This window comes from Musa acuminata, chromosome BXJ1-9 (genome assembly GCF_036884655.1).
Source record: "Musa acuminata AAA Group cultivar baxijiao chromosome BXJ1-9, Cavendish_Baxijiao_AAA, whole genome shotgun sequence".
Lineage (NCBI taxonomy): Eukaryota > Viridiplantae > Streptophyta > Magnoliopsida > Zingiberales > Musaceae > Musa > Musa acuminata.
In genome coordinates this window covers 43,063,545-43,089,932 of record NC_088335.1, presented here as the reverse complement: position 1 = coordinate 43,089,932, position 26,388 = coordinate 43,063,545, and the positions used below count along the sequence as shown (strand labels likewise).

The 26,388-nt window shown below is 35.6% G+C and overlaps 2 protein-coding genes across 2 annotated transcripts; one reads left to right on the top strand and one right to left on the bottom strand.

Moving 5' to 3' along the window:
* Positions 1-16: 16 nt before the first annotated feature.
* On the bottom strand, positions 17-13,310 carry LOC103998686 (probable sucrose-phosphate synthase 1). The gene is made up of 13 exons (XM_009420232.3): positions 13,051-13,310; positions 12,839-12,928; positions 10,666-10,907; positions 8,090-8,153; positions 6,992-7,690; positions 6,675-6,791; positions 6,382-6,513; positions 6,044-6,220; positions 4,868-4,921; positions 4,686-4,748; positions 3,595-4,554; positions 2,203-2,330; positions 17-560 (listed from the first exon to the last, which is right to left on the bottom strand). The coding sequence occupies exons 1-13, from the start codon at positions 13,231-13,233 to the stop codon at positions 284-286; spliced, it is 3,186 nt and encodes a 1,061-aa protein (XP_009418507.2). The 5' UTR covers positions 13,234-13,310; the 3' UTR covers positions 17-283.
* A 6,854-nt stretch (positions 13,311-20,164) lies between these two features.
* On the top strand, positions 20,165-26,330 carry LOC135593621 (protein PHOX1-like). Its single transcript, XM_065083803.1, has 3 exons — positions 20,165-22,860; positions 23,613-23,858; positions 25,900-26,330. The coding sequence occupies exons 1-2, from the start codon at positions 20,958-20,960 to the stop codon at positions 23,729-23,731; spliced, it is 2,022 nt and encodes a 673-aa protein (XP_064939875.1). The 5' UTR covers positions 20,165-20,957; the 3' UTR covers positions 23,732-23,858; positions 25,900-26,330.
* Positions 26,331-26,388: the final 58 nt, after the last annotated feature.

Sequence of the window (26,388 nt, the reverse complement as noted above, 5' to 3'; positions counted from 1 at the left end):
GCAAGCTCATCAAGACTAATACAAAGCCAGGCTTTATAAGATAGGCAAGCAGCAGGATGAAGTACAGAAGACATGGACTGAAGTCCAAATGTTCCACAAGAGAGTGTCAGGTATTTGTTTTACATTTACAAGAATGCTCCATGGTAGCATGTAAGCATTGAGTTCTGGTACTTTTATTCCATAAAAACCACCTCGAAAAAGGAATATATTTCAAAAATATCAGTAAAAACTTCTGCAACTTATTGAAAACTCTGAACTCTCCTCCTGTGTCTGCAGATGAGTGCTAATTCTTCAGTATACCCAGCTGTTTTAGGGCTGACTGAACGTCATTGGTGCCACAACCCTCAATCTGAAGAATATTAGGGCTGTCGAATGCCACAACATCTTTCAACAGATAGCTTCTGGTCGAATGGACCTGGCTTGGAGCAGTGTTGAATGCACCTTTCAAAATGACAGTCTTCTGCACTCCACCAAGTAATCCTTCATAATCTGTATCACCACTTTCACCAACAAATACTATCATGTTTGAGAGCTCTATGCCCCACCTAACAAATAAATACCTGCAGAGAAAGTAGTTAAACAGAAGATAATTGAGGTACCAAATATGAAAATCACTGCACTTTAAGTTCTGCATAGAATAAGGTAGAAAACAGAGACTGATTGTCAGGGGAATGCAAACCTTTGGCTCCTCATTGCATTTCCTTGGTAATTGTCATACCCTATAAATTGCAAGCAGCAAGGATCAAGCATACTTGTTTCATACATGGTTTCGTATACCAGTGGGCATTTTACTGATCAGTATTTAAAATCATATCTTTTTTTATATGATGTGATACCAATTGATATTATATGTTCTTCGGATGATACCAGATGGTTCATGTTGGTATACTGCCTGATATACTAATGCCAAACAGGTCCAGTAGAATGATGAAACCATTTCAAGTGCAATATAAGTCCAGATTTGCATTCATTTTTTAGAACATGAACTCACATCCCTGACAGTAGTTACTCAGGGTCACCTTGTTCTGCTGTGTTACTGTTACCTACATCATTAGGTTTTGGTGAAGTCTCGCTATCTATAGCACAATGTGCAAGAAAAGACAGTATTTGAGTCCATACTTCAGAAAATGAACTCAACATTCCTGACAATAGTTACTCAAAAGTACCTTTCTTGACAGTGTTACTGCTATCTACAGGATTGGTTTTTGGCTAACTCACTAGTACATGTAAACACGCTAGGAGTAATAGTAGGGGATAAAACACTATATGTTTAGATATGATAAAAATTGATGACAAGTTGACAATGAACATCAACCCAAGAAGCTAAAGCAAATCTTTAGAACTATGTTATCCAATACCAGCAACATTGTTTTTGAACAGCATTGCATAATGGTAACCCAAACATGCAGTTTCAAAGAAGTATGAGTTTAATATTATGTATATATGCAAAATTAGTGTTTAACATTGATAATCACTGTCATGCTTATATTTAGTTAAAATAAGCTCAATAAACCAAAGCAGATGTGAATTTATCAACATGTACAGAGAAAATTTGTTATACAGAAATAAATTAAAGGTTAAGCAATGACAACCACAAAATCATTAGATGCTGACAACAATATTCAATATCTAAATTACTTGATGAACAGAAAGGTTCATAAGCTCTAACGATATATCAATAAAAGACTCTGAGCATCTCATGTTCTATTACATCATTCCAAAGAAATGAATCTAAAGCAGTTTTTTTTCATCTTCTATAAGAATGTAACAATATAAATAGCCTATAAGCTTTTTTTCAAAAAATGAATGTTCTAAAGGGTTTACTACTAAACAAGATACTAGTTTGGCTCTCACTGCAGCAGGTTTCAACATTTAACCAGAAAATCCATATGCTATAACAAGAAATTAGTTTTACTTATAAGTGCAGTGTGTCAACATTTAACAAGATAATCCATACAACATCACTGCGTTATTGGCATAGACTTCGTTAGTTCGTAAAATGACTTAACAGTAATAGCATGGTAATGATACCCTTGATGGTATAAATTGAACAACCTTAATCAACTGATAGCTAAATTGATGAATAAAAGAAATGTAATTCCTTAAGAAAAAAAGATGGCAAACAAATTCAAAACATTTCAACATAATAGATAAATATATAAATGAGTCAAACTAATGGCATCATCAGCATTTCATTTATACCTTAGCGCTTGGGATCGAGAAGCTAAGACTGGGATAATATGCAGCTTGCTACCATCATGGCTATATAGGACATGACAGCGAAGTGCCTGGATTCTCATATGCTTCCGGAGCTCCTTTATAGGAGGAACCTAAAAAAAAGAATACAAGAAACAGTAGTTACATAATCATAGAGCAAGTTTACAACTCAATAATTATTTGACTCATGTAACTTCCAACCAAGAAAGAAACAGAACTAAAATTAACATAAACGCTCTTGGAAATCAGGCAAATTATGAGTGTGACAAAAGTGACCGGCTAAATGTCTAAGCATTTCATCCAGATCCACTGCACAGGCAAAAGAATTTCAAGGTTTTACAATTCATCTAACAATCTAATCAACTTCTTTTGGGATGTATTACTTCTCTTCTAATTTCCAAAAATGTTCATAGGAGCTAGTTTATAATAATAAATATACTAGTCACAGCCTAGTCAACAATTAATGCATCATGCACTCTGGTATCTGGCAAGATAACATCCATCTCTTTGCTCATCTCCTATCCTTGTTGGAAGAGTCAAGCCAGGGTGCTGAGACATACCTTCCCAGCCTAGCAACTCTTACCACCATGCCTCTTTCTTTTTTTACTTTTTTTTCTGAACTTCTTTCCTTCTCTTTTTTCCTCAACTCCCTTTCTTTTTCTTTTGTTCTACCTGAACTTTCTTCCACCCTTTTCCTAAACCTATTTTTTAATCCAAACTTATCCAACTTCTCCATTTCAAGCTTCATTTTCTATTCATGTTCCACTGAGGGTGTCTTAGCCATCATTTTTAAGTCCTCAGAACTATTTCTTTCCACTTTATCCTCTTTATTAGTACTCTTAATTTTAATTTTTTCACTCATTTGCTGATAGAGATAATTGGTGATTAATTAGTCAAACTTTTCAATGTTTTTGACTCAGATAGTGTAAATACACGTTTAATTATCAACTGCATGTGGCAACTTGTAGCATTAAGTAGTTAAAACAATAGAAAGTCTGGAGCAAGTTACATTTCTAACTAATAGTTAATAGCTGGAACGAACTTGTAATTTTACTTCGACTGTCAATTTGCTGGTTTTTAATTCATGATTTTAGAGGTAGCTGGTATCCTATATACTAACCAATTTAAGAGGATTTCCTATTTGGATATTCTTGGAGCTCTGATGAAATATGACCTATTCCAGTTGCTTGAATAACTTTGCTTTACATAGGATTCTTCAGACTTTCCACGGGAAATTTAATACAACCATTTAAACTCTAATTTGTTTTGTCACACCAAGGGATCTGATACCACATGACAAGCTTGACAGCTTTTTATCACAAAGAAACTAGAGGCACAATATTTTAAAATAAAAAATAGGGAAAAAAAGATAATTACCAATGATGGGTTCTTCACTTGAAATGCATAACAATAGGTAGAAGAGCGTTCCACATCTTCAACAACAACTTGCTCCTCACTTTCTCCTTTCTTGTCAGTAATTGATGCAGCCCAACGAACCAAAGTCTTTCTCAAACCTTCTCCACCCCACCGATACTCAATTTGTGAATGATAATCTATATCAAGTGCATAAGGAAGTTCATAAGGGTAAAGAAGATCATCAGAACTTGAAGATGGATAATAGACATCACTGCCACTATTGCATATAAAAGCATCAAAATCAGTAGCAGGTATGCCTCCAGTCATGAGAAGAGAATGTATCTCCGATATCGTTAATCTCGTTGACAATATAAATCCTATAGAACCAGACATCCTGTCCCCACTTGAAGCCTCAAATGTACCTTTGATTATTCCAACAAGATCTGCATCACAAACTGAGTCCACAGCAATTACAAAAATATATTTCCTTCTCCTCAACATTGGTAGCTTGCTCAAATAGTTATCAGTTCTCTCACTGGACCCATCCTTCTGGGTAGTACTCGTAACACCTTTTGATAATTTTACAATATCAGTCTCCAAATTACTCTTTCCATTAGCAGTGACATCTTCAGAAACTAATGCTTTGCCTATGGCGCTGTCATCTTCACCTTTTTCTCCATCTAACGAAAGCTTCAAGTTTAAAGATATGTCTTTAATATCTCTCAGGGAATCATTTGGTGAATCCGGTTCAGAATCTTCGATGCCCTCTTCACTCCTTCGCCACTGAGGATGCCTTGGTCGGCAAGAAGCTATCTTTGATAAATAAGTTTTGCAATGTTCTGGCCATGAAAACTGGTGAATATTCTTCAGACCATTCTGCCGACACCGTGTCCAGAGCTGCTTGTCAGAAACAAGCTTGTAGAGTGCATCAGCTATTGCATGCTGATCATGGGGATCAACCAGCATACCATTGTCAAGAACCTAAAGCAAAATCCATTGTTAATAATGAGCAAATTGCTCCACTTACAACACATAATTTTGGAACAGAAACCAAATATAAGTTGTAAAAATTTCCTCATGTAAACATTAGAGTGTACAGTCCATTAATGAACCTTATGTATATCAACAGGGCCTCCATTTTTTGTAGCCACAATAGGTAGACCATTTGCTGCAGCCTGTTCCACCCACAAACAGGATGTATGAATGAATTTTAAGAAAGAGGATAACTATACTGAACAAATAGACAGTTTGTCCCATAAGATATTAAAGCAATAGACAGCATCAAGAAACTAACCTCAATCAAGGTAAGGCCAAATGGTTCGATGAAAGCTGGATTGATAAAAACACCCTGCAAAAGGGGCAAGCCAAACAACAGAATCAGGAGTCGAGTAGTTTGGTATACCCATAGAAACAAGAGAAAAGAAAGGTGATAGACTTTAACAAGAAAAGAGAATTGCCACATATTAGCTAAAAGTTCAATGTTGCAACAATTCATTTTAATCAATTAGTCAAATTCAGCAACGAGGTTGTGCCTGAATGGGAGACTAGTAAGACTTAAAGTAGTATTGTGTGCCTACACAAACCAAATTATCGCTGTGCGAATTACACATATCAGCACGAGTCAATGGTGCATATTTTGGCATATATAGCTAGGCCAATTTTGGTCTGTAACAACCATCACAATTCACAAAGGCATGTTGACCAGTACACCTCCACGCCATAGAAACATCCTTGCAAAAGCAATCTACAATATATTGTTAAATGTTTTCCACACTTCAGGTTAGTACAAAGATAATATCAACACATTTAGTGCTTGACTTTCCTGACAATCATAACTGCATATCATTGTTTTATAGTGCATAATAACCAGATTCCAGTATTTCAGATAGCCATATAGAGCATGTCCACCAAATAGATGTGTTGTGGAAATTTCTCAAAGCCACTCATTTTTAATTTTAGGGATGGAAATACTATGTATCATCAACCAAAAACTTGAAGACAACTCATCATAAGCAAGGATAACCAATTGTTAATAAAGACTTCTAAATTAGAGAATATGGAAAATGACAATTTCCATAATGTTAATCCAAATTTCATACTTTAATATATTATAAAGTGCAAAAGAAAGAATGTATAGAATTAACAACTAGAATGCAAATCACATAAAAATATTTCTAATTAATGTTAAGGAACTTCATAAGATTCTGGGGCTAATCCTTTTTCTAGAAAAAATACAACAGCTGATAAGGTAGTTGACCTCTCAAGCTTAATCTTGCAGAGGTTAAATCCAAAAAAATAAAAATAAAAATTATCTGTTTGCACCTCATAAAACCTGGTCACTCTTTTGCAAATTCACTGATGAACATATTGTATTGTTCATTTCTTCTAATCCATTCATTTTCCAACAACAATATACAAAACATTGCTAAAAACCATACTGATGTTGTCAAGGTTTAGATGGAAAGAATACCTTTGTCTTTGCTGCCAAACGGTAAATGTCTGGAACATCAGCCTGTTTGTGATGTTTCGGATATGCCACTTGGCCATAAAGATCATACTTGTCAATCAACTTTAATATGGAAGTCAAAACTGAAGAATTTGTACTTGACATCTCATCAATATCCTCACGATTACCCATTACAAGTGTCTGTGAAACAAATTAAATATTAGCAACTTATGAAAGCCCAAACATGAAATTACTAGCAACTCTCGGAAACAAGTGGCAAGGAAAGAAGAATTTATAGTAAAGGTGTTAAACATCCATAATTTTAATAAGTAGACAACATAAGAGTTCAAATTTCCACTTACAAGGTTTGCGAGCTCTCTTAGTGGGCGGCATTCACCAAAAGCTTTCACTAGTGTTGTGATGTTCTTTTTAGGGTCTGGTCTTGAGAGTGCAAGAATCATAGGCTTGCGAGGGTTTGTAAAGAATCGCATTATCTGTAAAATTAATAAATCACCATGATCTGAATTTTGACACCTAAACACTCTATATAGTGGATTTTGTATCCAAAACATATTAGTATATAAGCATCTACATTATGAGAGAGATCAAAATAAATGCTTTAATCCAAAAATGGAGTTTAGAATAAATAGGAAACCTCAGACCAAATTGGTGGATCAAGCACTGCTGAATTTTCATCAGTTCCTTCTGATTCACCATCCACATCACCATCGTGTATAGTAATATGATTGAACTCCATACCAGGCGGGATAATCTGCCAAATAATGTTTATAGCACCACTCAAAGCCAAATAGCAAACTTTTAAGTTGATGCATAAAGTAGAAATCCAACTAATTCTTTTGCTGAGCAAATACGACCTTTACACAGGGGCATAAGACTACAAGAACAAAGCATCATCAAAAGAAGATATACAATGTATTTCTTAAATAAATAAATGGAATAATTAATACTTACAACCATACGAGGCATATAACGGCCATAACAGCTTACGCCACGCTTTATTCTAGCTCGCAACTTTCGCTCCAATACCACATCAAAACCATCATATAAGCGCCATTGCTCTTCTATTTCTTGTCTAGTACTTGTGACAACGATTTCAGAGGCATCAAGAGCTATTTCTTCTGCCTCAATCCTACGCATTATTTTGTATGTTGCATTAATTTCTTCCCTTGTTTGCCTCCCTTGTTTCAAAAGTTGTTCTAATTTATCTCTGCCAAGAGAATGGCCCGTGAATAGCATAGGAACATTTAGTGCCCCAGACAATAAAGCAGCAGAATCACCTGCATCAGCATAATGCCCATGAATAGCAACAGGCCATATTGGCTGCCCACTACCAATTTGCTCGCCTAGAACTTTTGACATCTGCAAAACATGGCCGAGTGCACCATCAACAAATTCTTGAATGTGTGGCCAGAGAAATTCTTTAGGAATATATTTATCTCTTGGTCCAAATGGAATACGGATGATATAAGCTCCACTGCTCTCTCCCATCTCATGCATAAAGCTGTCCGAACTTCTGGGAGTTAACATCTCTGTTGGTTCTCCATAGCTCCAATCAACATCTGGTGCTGATATCTGTCTGGTCAGCAAATCAACCCTGTATACTCCAGGCATTGAACCCAATGCCCTTGCAAGTTCAACAACATACTTGACCTAACACACCACATCATATATCAGATCAGCAACTAGTCTAGCCATCGATTGAAATGCAGAAAACTCAGAAATTTATTTTGACAAGAATTGCTTCAAACATTAAAAAAGTTATTGCATATCATAATGTAGTTAGTCATCAGACAGTTTGGCATCAATGCCATGCAAAGGACATTATGATCCGGTAAATATGTGATGCACGCCAGCAGCCAACAAGCACAAACATTGTAGTGACTACATTTTGTTCAAACTTCAAAATTATATTAGTATCAGAAAAAGAAACATCATTGCATCTTCCTGTCTAAAAATTGATAGGAAATCATAACTCATCTCACTTCAAGGATCTCTAAGATATCATTAAAGAAACTAAGATAAAAGCCTTTTGCCAATTGCTGTACATACCTGACCACCAGTATCAGAATCACGACCAAGCTCCATATCTTCACCACGTATCAGACCATGAATGCTGCATATTGAAGAATCTTTGTCAGAAATAACAAGAAAATGACAATCAAGCATAGAAACAAACACAAAATACCCACACATTATCTATTCTCGGATCATTGACATTGTTGGCATTTGGTAAGATATATGAGCTATCTATGAAGTGTAGATTCAAATTGCAATCAAAATATTAGTAAAACTACAAGCAGTGATTGCAAAAGGCGCTCGGGCGCTCGCCTAGGCGCTCGGGCAAGGCGAGGCGAGGCCCGAGCGCCTCGCTAATGTCCCAGGCGGCGCGCTTCAAACAGGCGCCGCCTAGGCGCTCGCTCGAGCCCAGGCGCTGGGCGCTTCGGGCGAGCGCCTGGGTAAACCAAGGCGACCGAACCAGAATTTTAGGTCTGGTTCGGCCCTGGTTCGGTTGTTAGTTGGTTCAATCGAACCAACTAAACCGATATAACCCCAACCCTAACCCTAACCCTAACCCAACACTAACCTGCTGCCGCTGCCGCTCTCGATCCCGATCCCGATCGCGATCTCGTCGCTCGCTGCCGCTGCTCCCGCTGCCGCTGCTCGCCGCTGTCGCTGCTCGCGCCTCCCGCGAGCCCTCTCGTTGCTCGCGCCTCCTGCGAGCCCTCCCGCCGCTCGTGTCTCCTGCGAGCCCTCCCGCGAGCCTTCCCGCTGCTCGCGCCTCCCTCGAGCCCTCCCGCTGCTCGCGCCTCCTGCGAGCCTTCCCGCTGCTCGCGCCTCCCTCGAGGCCTCCCGCTGCTCGCACCTTCCGCTCCCGCTCCCTTTCCCTATCACGCTGCCGCTGCTGCTGCTGCTGCCGCCGCTCGCCGTTGCTGCTGCTACCGCTGCCGCCGCTCGCCGTTGCTGCTGCCGCCGCTCGCCGCTGCTTCCTCGTTTCTCCATCAGGCTCAGTATACTCTTAATATTAAGTTTATTTGAATTTTGAAATGATTAATTTTCTGTTAATAGATTAATAATATATTATTTTGATTTTAATGTTGTTAATTTTTATTTATTTAAAATTATTAATTATATTATATATTTTTATATTTTAGCGTCTCGCTTCGCTCGGGCGAGCGCCTGGGCGAGCACCTAGCGCCTCGGGCGTTTGTGGACCTTGACGCCTTTTGGCGCCTAGCGCTTTTTAAATCACTGACTACAAGTAAAAAGGACACACACGCTTCTTTACATCCAAAATACTATCAGTATTCTCTTCATTCCAACCCATTTGAGTAATTGCTTAAAAATTTTATAAAGTAAATTCTTTTCCATTGCACAGATTCAGAATATCATCAGCCTATCAAAAGTAAGTCTAAAAGTGGAAAACAATATTCTTCTATCATAATCTTGTGAGGCCTTTCTTATGCTCAAAATTTTGTCAGACCACTCTTCATTTCAACCCATATGACTGCTTTAGCTAGTCAAGCAAATACTAATAGAGCCAATTCCTGTACAAGGGTAGCCCACTGACATTTAGGATAACCTGGTTACACAAAATCTGCAACTTTTGATACTAATAATTTTATGACCTGGAGAAAAGATAAAATGCATGCACATGACAACATTGTTTTTGTTTACACGATCTATGAATGAAACATAACCATTTCTCATGAACTATTTAGTCGAATGTGCCCATGATCCGTTAGTTGAAATTTATCAAAAACTATTACATATTCTCTAAAAAATCAGAAACAAAATATTTATGAGGCATAATACAAAATATAACTAAACCATAATTTTTTACTTACAAATAAAATATTATAACATTTTTATTTGATATATCATCTAACAATATTTAATATGATGTTTTTCCAAACATACATTGTGATATTGAGGACCAGGTCAACAATTTAAATTTGAAATTATGATTTAAAATTTTAAATGAACATTTGTTGACTGCTATTATTTGCAGTTAGTAAACAACTGATGAAAACAGTTCTTTCTTATTTTTAATCACTTGACGCATAGAAAACACACCTGAATGCTACCTTACCGAAAACCAAGAAAGTAAGAAAGAGAAAGAAATATATGCAATTTTTCACTGGGGACTGGCCCTCAAAGCAAGGTTCCACATTTGCTAATTTGGTACGAGGTTAGTAAAAACAAGGATTGTGTGTGCTATTCATATAATTTTGTAAGAAAAAGAAAAAACAGAAAATTGAAGTTCTTCACTTGTGTGTAATGCATGCTTCTTATAACCATCATGAAAATGAATTATCTGGTCTTTAGCTTCCAAAATGTTGATCAGGGCTTGAAGTAACATATGTAATTACCTATGCTCCACTTACCACAAAAAAATTCTCATTGACGACGCCATCATGATGACATCCACAGCACAGAAAGTGCAAAGGGCTAAAGATCATTTATACAGAGAACATCAAGGATCCAAAAATCATCGATTATATTTTTCAAATGCATTCACAAACAGCAGATTAGAAGATATTGGAAGATAGCAACAGTATGAAAAAAACTTATAGAACAGTCAAATAGATGTCTTAGCCTGCACACTTGGTACAGTTTATCCATACCTTATCAATACTATATATAGTTTTTTATCCTTGAATTGACTAGTCAAAGCCTCAATAGCATCAACTGAACTGATCCTTGGCATTCTGCCTCTTGTGCTGTCACCATGAACAGATAGATCACCAATAGCCTCGCCTTTCTCTCCTTCAGAGAGGTCTTCAGACATATCAGCAGTTGCATCACGGCGAGCTTTCTCACGTTCAAGACGACGCTTAGATAAACGTTGAGCTTCCTCTCCCTCAATCTGCACTTGAAGGCCAAAATGAAACATCAAAGGACCAGAACACAAACAAGCATGAACAATATCTACAAAATAAATTAAAATCACAGGACCATAAATTTCATTCATTTACACTAAAAACCATTACAGACAAGTTTCTGTCATTTTTAGAGGAAGCTAAAGGGTGTTCCAGTATTAAGTGGTCATGAATACAAGCCACTTGTTTCTTACTCTTTTCCAATAATGTTAAACAGAAGAAGATAGAAAACGTGTATGACAACTTATTCCCTATATTAATAATCTGCCTATAAATAATATACAGTTCTATACCCAGCAACTAAGTTTTATACACTAAAACCACAATCATTATTACCCCAATCATTATTACAAGTGTTGTAACCAATAAAGATGTACCCCTTAGACATCTCCTGTGAATAGTACATCTATGTCATGTTATAATTATTTATAATCTTTTAAAATAAATTATGTTCAATTAACATGGGTCCAAAGCTTTAAGAAAAACCAATACCTTGGTGTAGTTATCTTAAAACTACTCGATAGACAATCATACACTTGAGTTTGAGTAAGCTTTGTTCCTAGATATTTCACCAAGTTGACTTGCATTTATGTGTTCACTCTTTCCTAACTTGTGAGGTATGATATTTTTCAGGTGAAAAATTAATTGATATTCAGCTTCCTTGCCTAGATTTTAACCTACTTGGCAAAGGTGGAATTCAATTCTCTTGAACTATTGGTTATTAAATTTCATGGCTCCATGAATGTTTAATTTCATGAATAAAAAGGTTTGACATAATCCTGTTGCATCCAGATACAAATAATTTAAATAGATCACTGAAGACAATGAACAAAATAGAAGTAGTTTTATCCAGGATCATCACATATCAATTTAGCAATTTGTCAGGGTGTATAACATAACTCTCTTTCATCCTTTTGATGCTTCTCTTCTTTCGACATTCAGACGGTGCAAACTCTACCGAGTAAATAAGTACCACTATAAGCTCAAACCAGATAAAGCAATGACCTTGGAGAAAGAATGAAAAGCCTCCATGATACAAGACCAAACAACAGGCAAGAAAAGGAGAAATAAATATGTGCAACTGCCCACAACACCAAGAAAGAAAAAAGTAGGGGATACTGTCTGCAAATTTGTCCCATTTCTCATTACCAGGAAGAACAGTGATTCAGATAGGTGGCGTTCAAAGATAAAGAATATCATCTGAATATTTTCCCATGACAAACTAGCAGAAGGCCTTTCTCGTACTCGTTGGTAAGGCAGACCTCATTGATCCATAAAAACATAAATGAGCAAATATAATGCTATTGACCAAGATACTCTATAAACTAGAGTTGTCACTACCCCTGCACCTAACATCTCCAATGCAGTTAAATGATATGGATCTCGTAACATCATTAATTAAGGATGCCTGTAATTGTTTCACTTGATGTTTTTCCCCCTGGAATTTACCTTTTTATGCAACAACGTAACCATTTTTAAACAACATAAAATCCCATCAAAACGATGCTACATCGTGCTAACTACTGCGACAATGTTCTAGCAAATCACTCAAAGAAGACAAAAGAACAAAAAGTCCATCTACACGGATTCCATGGCCTTGATAACACAAGTGGATGGCACAAGAAACTTATTTAGAAGCACAATCAAACTCCTTTTTGGCAGATTAAAGCCAAAAAAACAAAACTTTCCGAGTTGAAGGATAAGATCAACTAATTAAACAGAATGACCAATTAGATCCAAAAAAAGGTCATGAAATGGTACATAATTCAGATCTTAAATTGCTATCTTCATATTAAAAAAAAAAAGATACTTCGCTGAACTCATTTTACGAAAAGATGGACAGAGAAAGAAAGCCGACATCAACTTCAAAAAATCATAGAGAGAGAGAGAGAGCAGATGCGGGGAAAAGAAAACACACCTGCTTCTTCTTGCGGGCCAAATTCCAAATCCTCCAGCACATGTTCTCCAGCCTCGTGTTCCTCTCTTGCGGGCTCCTCATCGCCGCAGCCTATCCACATCAAATCACCCCCAAAAACACAGATTTTATGAGAAACCCAAGAACGAGAGCATTTCATCCTCCCGACAACAGAGAACTGAGACGATAAACGAAGTATGGGCAGTGACGAGTACCCGAACCCAGGTCTTGTAGAGATCAGTCTCGTCGTAGCCGGTGATGACCTCCTCCACGAAGTAGCGGGCGGGGCTGAACCGGCCCCTCTCCCTCAGCAAGAGCGAGGACTTGGCCGCGTCGATGGAGGGCCCGGCGTCCAGGATCGCCTCCAGATAGCTGTTGATCCAATCGTTCCCCGCCATGATCGAACTGACAAGAAGAGACGAGACAACAAGGAGAGGGAGGAGGAGAAGCTCTCTCTCTCTCTCTCTCTCTCTCTCTCGGGTGGAGGCAATCAATATATGTGCGGCGATGTAAGAAAGAAGCGAGAGACACGGGGAAGAGAAGCGTCCCCCAGAACGACACGGCGTGACCAGACCGCACGAATGGGGTCGTGCGAACAACATTCTTGACCGTTGGATATGAACACCGTTGCTTCGAGATAAGCAAACCATCAGAATCAACGACGACGATTCGAGGTTCGTCGCTCTTGGGAATCAGCCGGTGGTCATCGGAGACAACACAGCATTGGAGATCAGCCTTTCGGCTTGAAGATTCGTGTGCCGTTCGCATCCTCCGGCGGTGTTTGGCTCTAAGATTCGTGACATATAAGAATCCAACGGCGATACGCTTATCCGCGTACGTTAAGCGTCAGGTCGCCCGCACCTTACAGTAAGCACCTTTTCGTTTCTGTAACTGAGAGGAGACTGAGGTTATAATAAGAAATAAACAAATAAATACAACAAGAATAATTATTACTAATTAATTAAATTCCCTTTTAAATTATCAAGTAGAGAATCATCATCATCTGCTTGATAAATAATTTCTCATATATTTTGGACTCCCCACAGGAGAGTGAAGGAAAAATAATCTAAAAGCTATTGTGGCAGTAATGGCATGGATTTCAATCACAAAATGGAAAAAAATCTTCTTTTTTTTTTGGGTCAAGTGAAAAATAATAAATCAGGGAGGAGGAGAAGAGGGTGAAGAGGAATCTAATACCATTGCAGATGGGAAGAACATTTTATGTGGTAAGACAGGTGATTAAAAGATGCTAATGGAATCTGCTACAGTAAGTTCAATTATCACTCTCCAAGAATAAGTTTGCATCAAAATAGTGGACCAAAGAAAAGGTGCTCTCAAGTTAATTTAATTATTTCTGTATTTTTGTTTAAAAGCTTTTTTCTTTCTTATTTTTGTTGGAATGACCATAAAAAATTATCAAAAGTGATTATAATTGTGTAAAAATAAAATTATATATATATATGCATCCCTTCAAATTATTTGATTTCATTTTATCTTTGTAAAATAGAACAACTTACGTATATATGTATATATGTGAGTTTATATATTTTCCTTAGTTGATGGTCATTTTACTAAGCATAGATACTTAAATTCTAGTCGAAGATAATACACTTTTTAAACTTTATTATGACAATTATTTTTATATTATTATTTTTAAAATTCAAAGCCGTCACCGATCACCATGATGGAGAATTTCTTAATTGCTGGTCATATATTATGCTAATTTTTTTAAGGTTTAAATATATATTATATAACTTTAGGGGAAGATGTCGATGGTTTGGAATGTCTAATCACCTGACTCATTTGATTCTGTTTTCATGAAAAATAGGGGATGGTTTCTTCGAACAATAAAGAGAGTTGAGACAACTATTCAATCAAATGATGTTGATCATTTTTTTATTTTTATTTAAATAAATAAATATAAATATTTTTATAAAATTATGTTTAATTTTATATGTGATAATTTCGTCAAAATAGTTTTACTAGTTGGTTGGGGTTGACTTATATTTAGAGCCTCCAGACATGAGAATTTGATATGAATGTCAATTTATGGGATACCATCACAAAGTGAGAGTCATAATGTTTGATAGAAATATTATAGAGTCTGATGAATATTTTTTGAATATTTTATATTTTATCAAACTTTTATTGAATGTAAATAACACTATATTTGGTAAAATATTTTATATTTTACCAAATAGTTAACTCAAAACTCTTTCTTCAAACAAGAAAGAGTTTGAGGTAACTATTCAATGAAATGGTGTTGATCATTTTTTTATTTTTTTTAAATAAATAAATAAAATAATTTTATAAAATTATGTTCAATTAAATATTTTTTAAATAACTATTCAATCAAATGGTGTTGATCATTTTTTTTATTCTTTAATAAATAAATAAAAAATATTTTTTTATAAAATTATGTTCAATTATATATATGATAATTCTGTTAAAATACCTGTACAAAATTCTGTTATAATTCTATTAGAGCCTTAGAATTTGATATGAATGTCAATCTACATCGGATGGTATTCTAACCTGTAATTTTGAATGGTACTATTCGGTACGGGACAATATGTATTGGTCCGATGATATATTGGTATGTGGACCACTTGTTTACTGGACGGATCATGCTACAGTGCTATAGTGGTACACTATAGTAGTGTTACGATGGTACAGTAAAAGGAAATAGCTCGATAAACCCTAGTGTATCGTTCGGTACGTTCTGGTGTACCGCTCGGTACGTCAGTATCATATCATACTGAGTCATCTCGAAACACCAATACGAGACACTATTGTATACATTCATTCTAACCATAAAGTTAGATCTGAAAGCAAGAGTAATAAGGTTTGCCCTCTTATTGATATTTTCTAATCAATTTCTCGTACCTACTAGCTCGAGAAATAATTTATAGTGTATGATGAATATGTTTTTAAATATTTTATATTTAACAAATAACACTATTTATTGAATGCGAATAACACTATTTAAAAACTCCATCATAAAATCATATTCAATATGATGAAAAAAATTTAAAAATAATATATTTTTTTATTGATTAAGATGTAATGTGTCAAATTTTGATTGAACGTGAATAATTTTACTTTCACTATTTAAAAAATAAAATCATGTCCAATATTATATAAAAAAAAAACTCGAAATCAGAAATGCAATCAATATGTAGTAGTGATTAGGGATAAAAACAGAGTCAAAAAGACCAAAATAGAAGACTCAGTTCCTCAAAACTTTTTTGTTTTTTCCTTTTTCATACCGTAAGCTAATAAAAAATTAGCTGTCAAAAATGTTGTTCTTTAAAGAAAACATCCTCCTTGAAGGGAGGTGAAATGTGCTGCTACCATCTTCTTCGACTGCTCAACGAGGAAACACGTAGCAACATTGAACATAATATATTTGATATATCTTAACACTTGCCCCTTTATTTTATTGGCTCCATGTCAACAAGGCATTTATATTATTCTAAATTATATATATATTTATAATTTATATATAGGAATGACTAAAACTACATATCCATTAATTTTACCTACTAAATCTATTTTAGATTTATTCAAATTTAATTTAAAAACATGTTCAAACAACTTAAGTGAGTCGCATAGGTTTAATTATTTGACAAATCAGATATTATTGTTTAGAAGGAACTGATTAACTATATACAAATATTTGAACTTGTTTCAACAGTGATTTGATTGTTTTTCTTTTTGTTTATGACCAATATAATGTTTTATAATCGATGTGCAATTTGATACTGAGTTGTCAACACATCAGCAAGTGAGATGAGCAAAATATTAATTCTTTTAAAAGATAATGAGGTGTAGTTGGTATAATTATCATAAAACATAATAACAAATGGAATATAATTTTCAATACAAAAAATATGAAATTTTTTTTCTACTGATTATCTCAATTTCATGATTTATGTATTTGTAAAAAAAAATAGTGTTCCTTTATCTGCTTTTTTTTAATCTTTGTAAGTAAATTTAACCTATAAATCAAAATAGGAGGTTCTCTCAAAAGAAAACTCTTCTTTTTTTTTTTTTTTCTAATTATGTGTTCCAAATTTTACCCTTATCAAAGAGAAACAAGAAAATAAGTAATCAAAGATAGAAATCTAAATGATAATTCATCTTCGTATGCATGCATATAAGCTAATTATATATTACTCTTTGTAATTAATTATCTTTGGTATTATGGTGTCTATACTTTCAAAAATTATATTGAGATTCATATACTTAAGAAAGTGAAATATTTAACTCATTGCTCTAACAATATTTTTTTTAATCTTATTAAATTATATTTTTAATCTTGTATAAGGATCTTAATGTTATACTTTCGTGAGTATATGGATCCCAATATAATTTTAAAAAATATAATAATTAAAATACTAAATATAACTAATTATAAAAGATAATATATAATTAATCCACATGCATACGTACATGAATATATGTATGTAAATAAGATGCGATTCTTACATAATTTTGCTATTAGATATTATCTAGAAATTATCAATACATCCAATATAAAATTTATCACAGCAAAAAAAACTTACTTCTTTATTTTTTTATTTTGCTAATATTTGGGAGGATTTTTTTTTCTGATTTAAAGACAAACACCACCAAGCAAATTGAATCTCATAATATCGTCATTTTTATGAAATTGATAAGATTGGAGAGGACAATAAATCTATTTAAAAATTGAGTCGATAAGATCATCCACCTCACCTCAAATTAAAACGAAAAGAAATCAATATGCAATGATATAATTGGTCCAATAAATCATTCTTTAGATCCTATCTCAATGTTAACCTATTCCAGAAAGCAGTTTTTAATGAAAGGGACAAAGTAGAGTGTCTTTTTTATTATTGGGCCAGTGAAGATAAAACCTTACAAGGATTGGATGATGCCCAAAATGTCACTTCCTGAAGAACACGCTCGGAAAGGCACTCCGAACGCCGTGGACGCCACCGATACAGTGGTTGGTGGCGTGGTCCAAACTTCTTTGTGGGGAGCTCGAAGTGACAGAGAGAGTCGGATAAAGCGACGCGGGTTCATCGCCTATCACCGATGAGACAAACCAAAGGCTGCCTTTTGTCTGGTCCCTATCCACCGGTTGCAGCCGCACAAGCTACTCCACACTCTGCAAACCCAACGAAAGAAGACTGACGCTGCGCTGTCTTATGGCACAGAATGATAGAATTCATCTCTTTCCAACGATCATTATTCATTGCTTTGCATCCCATCAATCACTAAGTTTTCTCTAATCGATCTCACAGTTACGTCCACTATGCACTAACCATCATAATGTAATTCCAGCTTCGTGGGAAGTTAGCTCACTTTTTTTTTTATGTAAGTATATATATAAAAAAAAATATTAATATAATATTTAAAAAAAAAATTAAATTTAAGATTAAAATTAAATAATAATATATCAGTAGAGACATCATCTTTGCATCGAAAAATTATAATAATATCGATCTACAAAGAGAACTATATTCGTCTTTTACTCTATTTTTATCCTTCGTATACGATCGATAAGAGAAGAACTATAATCTCTCAATGATTAATTCACGTGACTAAATAAAAAATAAAAAAATATATGTAATCACTCAATAATATCTACCATAAATTTATATTTTCATATCTTGTATTTAATTCTTAAAAATTATTATTTATTTATGAGTATAAGTAAAAGATCTAAAATAAATAATCAGAAAATTTTATCTCAAATATATGTCCAATGTGCAACCATCAGATTCCAGCTTCAATTGGCTCAGTTTCTTTTAGAAAGTTGGTGGGAGCCACCATAGGAGCAAAGGATTAGTGCCACGTACACATCGAGAAGAAGTGCCACATGGCAGCGGCAGCTTTACCAACAGCACATGGCTTGCACTTAATAAACATATCAAAATTTCATGAATTTTAAGTTCTATACATCACCTTATCTTAAGAAACTCTCAATTTCAGAAATTTGCTTCCTGAAAGTTTCAACGATTTTTCCAAAACAAATTCTTCAATCATGGCTTTATTTAACAAATTTTGAATAACACGATCAACACACCCAAGAATAAATTACTGCATGACTCCGATGTCTTACTTGTCACCTCTATCGATGTCAACGTAGATGTAGAACGATATCGGAGGAGAAAGAGAATACGGAGCAATATGCGCACTATCCAATATCTCACCTCCCTTCTCTTTATCATTTTGGCATTGACGCACATGCCTTATTATTTTACCTCATTTTTTTTCTTATCATCGATGTTCGGATCAATGTCGATAAAATCAACTATCGTGTCATTCTCATCGACTATAACCACCCATAGTATTATTGTTCATCATCATCATTTAAATTATCCTTTTGTTTATCATTTTGTATCATTCATGCACGTGTTGTCGTGTATTGTATCTTCTATTGTTAAAATCAACAACGTTAGGATAAGTGGAGTAAAATATTTTATTTTCATCATTATAAAAATTTTAATATAAATTTTTAAATTTAAAGATCGAAATATTAAAGAGGTTTAACTACTAATTAGTTATATATATAGAGCCACAATAACGCTTTAAAAGGGCTGTAGTGAGGTGTTGGCCCGTCATTGGTTGGTCAGCCTTAGGTGTTGTTGGGCCGACCTCGACCTGATCAGGATCGAGCTCGAATGTTGTTGGCCCAATCTGGCCTTTTTTAGGTGTGGGCTTGGGCCAATGCAACTCGACCGCATTCTCAAGCCTATCGGGTTCGGATTGTGATTGGGTTATTATAGTTTGGATCCGGAAGCGATTGGCTCGACCCGGACTTGTTGGGTGTGTCATGGGTGCATCGCAAATGTAGCAATCCGAGATGTGACCACCTTATCTAAGTAGCAATTTTTAATTAAGGAATCAAAATAGTATATTTTTTTAGAAAATTGTCAATAACAATTACCAATTAAGACCTATAAATATTGGCTTCATTTATGTAGAAATGAGGTGCTATAAATAATTATCGATCACCCTCTAAATTATACTCGATGTTCGGGTGTTGATTGTTGCATATTGATTTATATGTGATAATTTATTTTTGTTATCCTGTAAAATTTTAATAAATTATAAGGTTATTATTTATGGTTGTTGATGTATAAGGTTGTCATTTAGTAAAATATTAGATATTATTATATATATTTATTTATATATACACTGAAGTGGACAAAAAAGACCGCTGTCTTTTCGTTCCATGAATGGTAAAAAGAAGTCAACATAACGTGGAAAGAGAATAATAGTCAACCCGTTTCTTTGGCTATTTTTGGCGTTGACCCCAAAAAAATAGGGAGTGGAAACGAGACCGCTCTCCCGCTAGGATACGTGATCGATCCCAAGGCCCCGGAATAGCGCAAGCGAACCGGTAGGGGAAACCTTTCCGTGCCGACTTCTCCAAGCCTCCCCACCCACCCCCGCACGAAGAAGAAATGGTTCGATTGCGTGTGGCGGTGTTGAAATGTCGAGATTTCGATTAAGAGGAGTCGAGAGTTTTGGTCGGCAGGAGGAAGGTGAGGTTTTTTCCAAGTGATTTCTTCGTGGCATAGATTTCCTCAGAAAAAAAACGCTCGGTCGAATTGAAAGATCCGATCTTGGAGAAGGAAGGCACGGAGGAGCCATCCTACAGATAAGTTATCATATTGTTATTGTTTGAATGAATTCTGGCTCTTCCCTGAAATTTGTGTGAGAGCAGTTTGGTCTCTGGGTGCAAGATTAGGTTTTTTATTGGTCCGCAGGGAGTTTCGATCAAATATTCTATGGCAATTTGGGTTGTTAAATTACTTCCAGGAATTTTTAGGGTGTTTCCGGTTCATTAGGGAGGGAAATATGGGTTCTTTGATGCTAGATTAGGATTTTCTAGATCTTATATTGTGGAAAACCCGTTTGTCCTCGTGAAATCCCATTTTCTGCTTTCTTCAAGCATTGTCTATATATTTTGTTGCTTATTGAAATCATTGAACATAAGAAGCAAGCAACTTTGAATTTGAGAACAAGCTAGCTATTGATTGTTCTTGTGAAGAAGGTTCAGATTGTGTCTCTTTGTCCTCTAAGAGAAAAAGGAGAGAGAAAATATTGAACTTGATAATTGGAAATGGGTAAGCCAAGAGGAAAGAAAAAGAAGAATTCAGGAGGTAAAAATGGCACAGAATCAAAACATGCCAGATCCAATGAGCACAACCCGAAAGTCTTTGGTGAGGGAACAACAATTTTTTTGGACATGGCACATGACATGAAAGAGGAAGGCAACAAATTATTTCAGAAAAGAGATTATGAAGGGGCTTTGCTTAAATATGAAAATGCTATTAAGCTGTTTCCCAAGAACCACGCCAACATAGCGTACCTACACAGCAACATAGCCACTTGTTATATGCAGATGGAACCAAAGCAGTACCACCGAGCAATCAAGGAATGTAATCTAGCACTTGAGGCATCACCCAAGTACAGTAAAGCCCTCTTGAAAAGGGCTAGATGCCTCGAGGCTTTGAGTAGATTGGATTTGGCATGTAAAGATGTTGATGTTGTCTTGAATTTGGAGCCTAACAACATCACAGCACTAGAGATATCTGAAAGGGTAAAGAAGGTGATGGAGAAGAAGGGCTTCGTGTTAGATGATAATGCAGATCTTTCACTAACGGAAGTTGTAGCAGTGAAAGAGAAGCTAAAGAAGAAAAAGAAGAAGAAGAAGAAGAAGAAGAGAAGCCACAAGGCTGAGGAGAAGGTGATCACAGAGGAGAAACACATTGATGTTAAGGAACAACCTATGTGGGTGGTGAAGCTAGTCTTTGCAGAGGATATAAGATGGGCCCAGATACCAGCTAACTGCAGCATGTTACGGTTAAGGGAGACCGTTGGTAGGAAATTTCAAAGCTTAAAGGCCATCCTTATCAAGTATAGGGATAGAGAGGGTGACTTGGTGACAATCACTACATCTGAAGAGCTAACGTGGGCTAGGCAATCTGCAGAACCACAGGGTTCAGTCCGACTGTATTTAACAGAAGTTAGTCCTGAGTGTGCGCCATGGTTTGAAGATGCGGAAACTAATTCTTCTTCGACAGTGCAAGGAACAAATCATAATGTTGTTGCAGAATATCATAGCATCATGAATGATGAGGAGAAGAGTTCACCAACTTACGTTGATGACTGGATTATACAATTTGCTCACTTATTCAAGAACTATTTGGGTTTCAGTTCTGATTCATATGTGAACCTTCGTGAGCTTGGTATGAAGCTCTCCTCTGAGGCAATAGAAGATACCATCACTAGTGAAGAAGCCCAGGAAATTTTTGAACTTGCTGAAGGGAATTTTCAGGACATGGCAGCACTTGCATTGTTTAATTGGGGAAATATTCATCTGTCTCGAGCAAGGAAGAAATTATTCTTGTCAGAAGATGCTTCCAAGGAATCAATACATGAAAAAATGAAAGATGCATATGAGTGGGCTCAAGATGAATATATTAAGGCTGGAAAGAGATACAAAGATGCCCTAAAAATTAAACCTGACTTCTATGAAGGTTTTCTTGCACTTGGTCTGCAACAGTTTGAGCGAGCAAAACTTTCATGGTGTCATGTTCTCGGAAGCAAGGTAGACCTAGAGGCCTGGGCTTCAGAAAAACTCATCGAGTTATACAACAATGCTGAGGATAACATGGAAAAAGGAACAAACATGTGGGAAAAAATGGAGGAGCAACGGATAAAGGAACTCTCTGAACTCAAAGATGATAAAAGCCTCTTGGAGAAGATGGGTTTAGATGGTTTTTTTAAGGATCTGTCTATGGATGAAACAGCAGAACAGGCTGCTAACATGAGGTCTCAGATAAACAGAATATGGGGCACTATTCTCTATGAACGGTCTGTTATGGAATTTAAATTAGGTATTCCCATTTGGGAAGAGTTCCTTGTGGCAGCTGTTGAAAAATTTAAACTAGCCGGAGTTTCCCCTGTCGACATTGCTGTTATAACAAAAAACCACTGTGCGAATAGAACTTCCCAAGAAGGTAAGTATTTCTAATCAAGATCATGCGTCAAATTAATTTTTTCCTTGTCAAGGATGATGGAACATATTTTAGACACTTTAATTCTGCGGGTGCAAATTTTAAAAGGTTTTCTCCATACTTAAAAACGGATCTCCAGTTCATTTATGTGATATGATATGTTGCTTTTGTGCATTCAAATTTATGAAACACATTTTTCCTTATTATTTTATGCTTCTTTGATTTTTGCAAAATTAATAGGTAAAGGTATAAGTGCCACAGTACAAGTAAAACTTTGCAATAGCGATGACACATTGGATTCATAGACAACCAGTCTCATGATCTTATACTTAGTTTTGTACTGAGAAATAAAAATGCAATTTAACCTCACAATATTGCAGTGTTAGGCATTGACAACCACTCAACTGAAACTACTACAGTAACAAGGATCTTCACCTAATGTTTTGTGCTAATTCACACACATATGGTATATGCATGGAGGTTCAAACATCTCACAAGTCCTTGGATAGCTTTGGAAGTGTTGCTTAAGATGTCTCAACTTGTGACCTTGGCACGTCATTATCTTCTTGTCAGATCCATTTAAGCTGCTACATTAATGGACCTTGGCATCTAGATGCCTCATTAACATCTTCTCATTCTCCATTCATCCCAAAATGACCTTTAAGCACTTACAATTTACAAGCGCCTACTAGAAACCCTGGAATCCGCTTTCAGCAGTGCTGGTTAAATTGCTAAGTTCCTTTCCTTTATTACAGGGTCAACCTTCATGATTGAGGAGATAGTGCAAGCCTGGCATGAAACTCATGATGATAAAAGGTGGATGATTGGTGTCCCTTTTTTTCGGCTTGAGCAGTTGTTTCGCCGGAGGGTTTGAAATTTGAAAGTTGCATCATATTTTAGAAACTTTATGATATATTGTTACCACCAGCAGTCAGAAACAATGAGCACTGATGAGAACAGTGGAACATATTTTAGGTGTCTGTTGTCAGAGGTGAACATAGGTAATCCTTTGGCTTTGTCTTGATATTTAATATTGCTAAGTTCACATGTCTATTTTATTTTTATAAATTGTTACCTTAGTGTATAATCTGCTGTTGCAGTGTACTCTTCTGAGGGTATCTGCTCTCCACCTTCTAGAAGAGTTGATCTTATTCTTTACTTAAATTTTTATGTTACCACCGTACAAAATAACTTACATCTTGAGAATTCTTATTTGTCTTGTATCATGTCATTTGTTGAAAAATTACATTTCATGCTGGGGAAACCAATAAAATCTTAAGGGAATGAACTTAACGTGTTAATGCTGTAAGAGCTTATAAAGATGTTTGATATACTATATTGCTTTTCTAATTTAGTGACATCATAATTTTGTAAAATAATAAAATGAAGCACAGTTTATAGAATGATCAGGGTGGTCCTTTTGGTAGTACAACCTTGGAGAGATTAACTGCTTGGAGTTCAACGTTCTCAAGTAATTCCACCTTCTAAGTAGACTACAACTGTAGAAATGAATGATGATGCCCTTAGCAGGTAGATGGGGGAATACGGTATTTTCATCGACCAGTATTTAGAGAGAGAACAATGTCTAAAGTGAAAATGCCACATCAAATTCAGATCCTAATGGCCGGTCTTATCTTATAATCAGTTATGTTCATACAAAACAATAGGTTTTCCAGCATTTCTGAATTATTGACTTTTACCAACTTATAAGTGTAATATATTTTAGCAATTTTATATGGGATTAATGGTAGCTATTATGCATGTTTTATGATGGCCAACGAACATTTGTAAGTTTTTATTCTCTAAATTATCGATCTTATGCTTTTCAGTTGTGGTAGAGACTCTCATTCTTGTGAGCCTTCTGCCATATGCAAACATAACACTGTGGTTCTTATATTGACTTGGCAGTCAAATAGCCCTTGAAAAGCATATTGTCTGTTCCATAAAGAATTAAGAAACCAAACAACCTATGTGTAGCTTCTTCATGAATGGATACTGGTGATGCCCATTATGGTTGCATAAGCTAGTGTTTCCAGGAATCTGGAAATATGAATCATATCTTTCCATCGAGGGTCATATGAAGCCATCTAATTAGGCAATTTTGTGAGGCCTCCAACTACCTCATCTCACAAATATATATCCACGGCTTTGCCAAAAAATTAACCTTGAAATATTGACAGATGAATGAAGACTATTGTTGCTCTTATTAAACTCTATTAGTTCCATACATAGTTGACCACAACTCTACAAGAATCAGTTTTATTGCTTTAAGATAGTTCTAGTCATAATGCTGCTTTATTTTTCATTTATTCGGGACAATGCATTAGAAAAATATTAGTTATTATAGTTTTACTAATTGTGTTAATATAACTTTCTTTCTCATGTTTAATGCAACTGATATCATCCACTCATCTTCTAGGGTAGCCTGGGCCATGGGGCAGTAAGAAAAATATTAGTTATTATAGTTTTATTAATTGTGTTGATATCACTTCCGTTCTCATGCTTAATGTAACTGATATCATCCACTCATCTTCTGGGGTAGCCTGGTCATGGGGCAGTAAGAAAACATTCAAAGAGAAATGACTAGAATCTGCGCTTGTAGCATCATTTGCTCTAAATGATGGTACACAGATGAAAGTTTAATTTTGGGTGAACCATTACTTATGTATCATTTACATATTTAGCCATGGATGATGTACATGCACTTATAAGCCATCTATTGCTGTAGAATGGCTTTTAACATCTGTTAGTGCTTTAATTGACATGGTTGTTCCCAAAGTGACATGAATACCAGCATAATTGCTTCAAATGCATTAGAATGAGTATGTGTACCTAGTGATTGCCCTACAAAATGCACATCTACTTAACTATCCAATGGGCAGTGCAATGGTCCTTGTTGCATCATGAATTATTTTCTCTTTCTATTTTGCTATATATGGAATTATTAGAAAGAGTTTTTTAGTATTCTTGCTTAAATATATGTGGTGTGTGTTTTTTTCACATTTGCCTCTCATTAACAAGAAACCATTGCTGTCCCTACAGGTCTTCTGCAGCATGGCTGGTTCAATCCTAGTTCTTTCTCTTTCTTTTTTTTGTGGAGATCATCATTTGCATTCAACCGGATGAATTATATGACCGGTTTGATGCTGGTTGGTCATAAAAAACTATGCCCCTGATTGTGTTTGAGCTAGCATTAATTCTTTGAATAGGTTTCAGAAGGTTTTCTTTTTGCCTTCCCAGAACATACAAATACATGATAGAGTGAGTTGTGTCAGTGAAAGATTGTCGTTTGAACCCATCAAACTGTGATATGGTCATTTGTCACTGCTTCATATCCATCCTTCACAAGTTTGTCACTGATCCAGATCAGCATATACCGAACTATATTTATCGGTCTGATCAATTATTTCGGACGATTTGATCCGATTCCCTTAAAATGTTCAATGTATTATGTGTTGGTATATCAATAAAAATCGTACTGTACAGTACAGAATCTTTGTACAAAGAAAATTCAGAACATTTTAGTATACA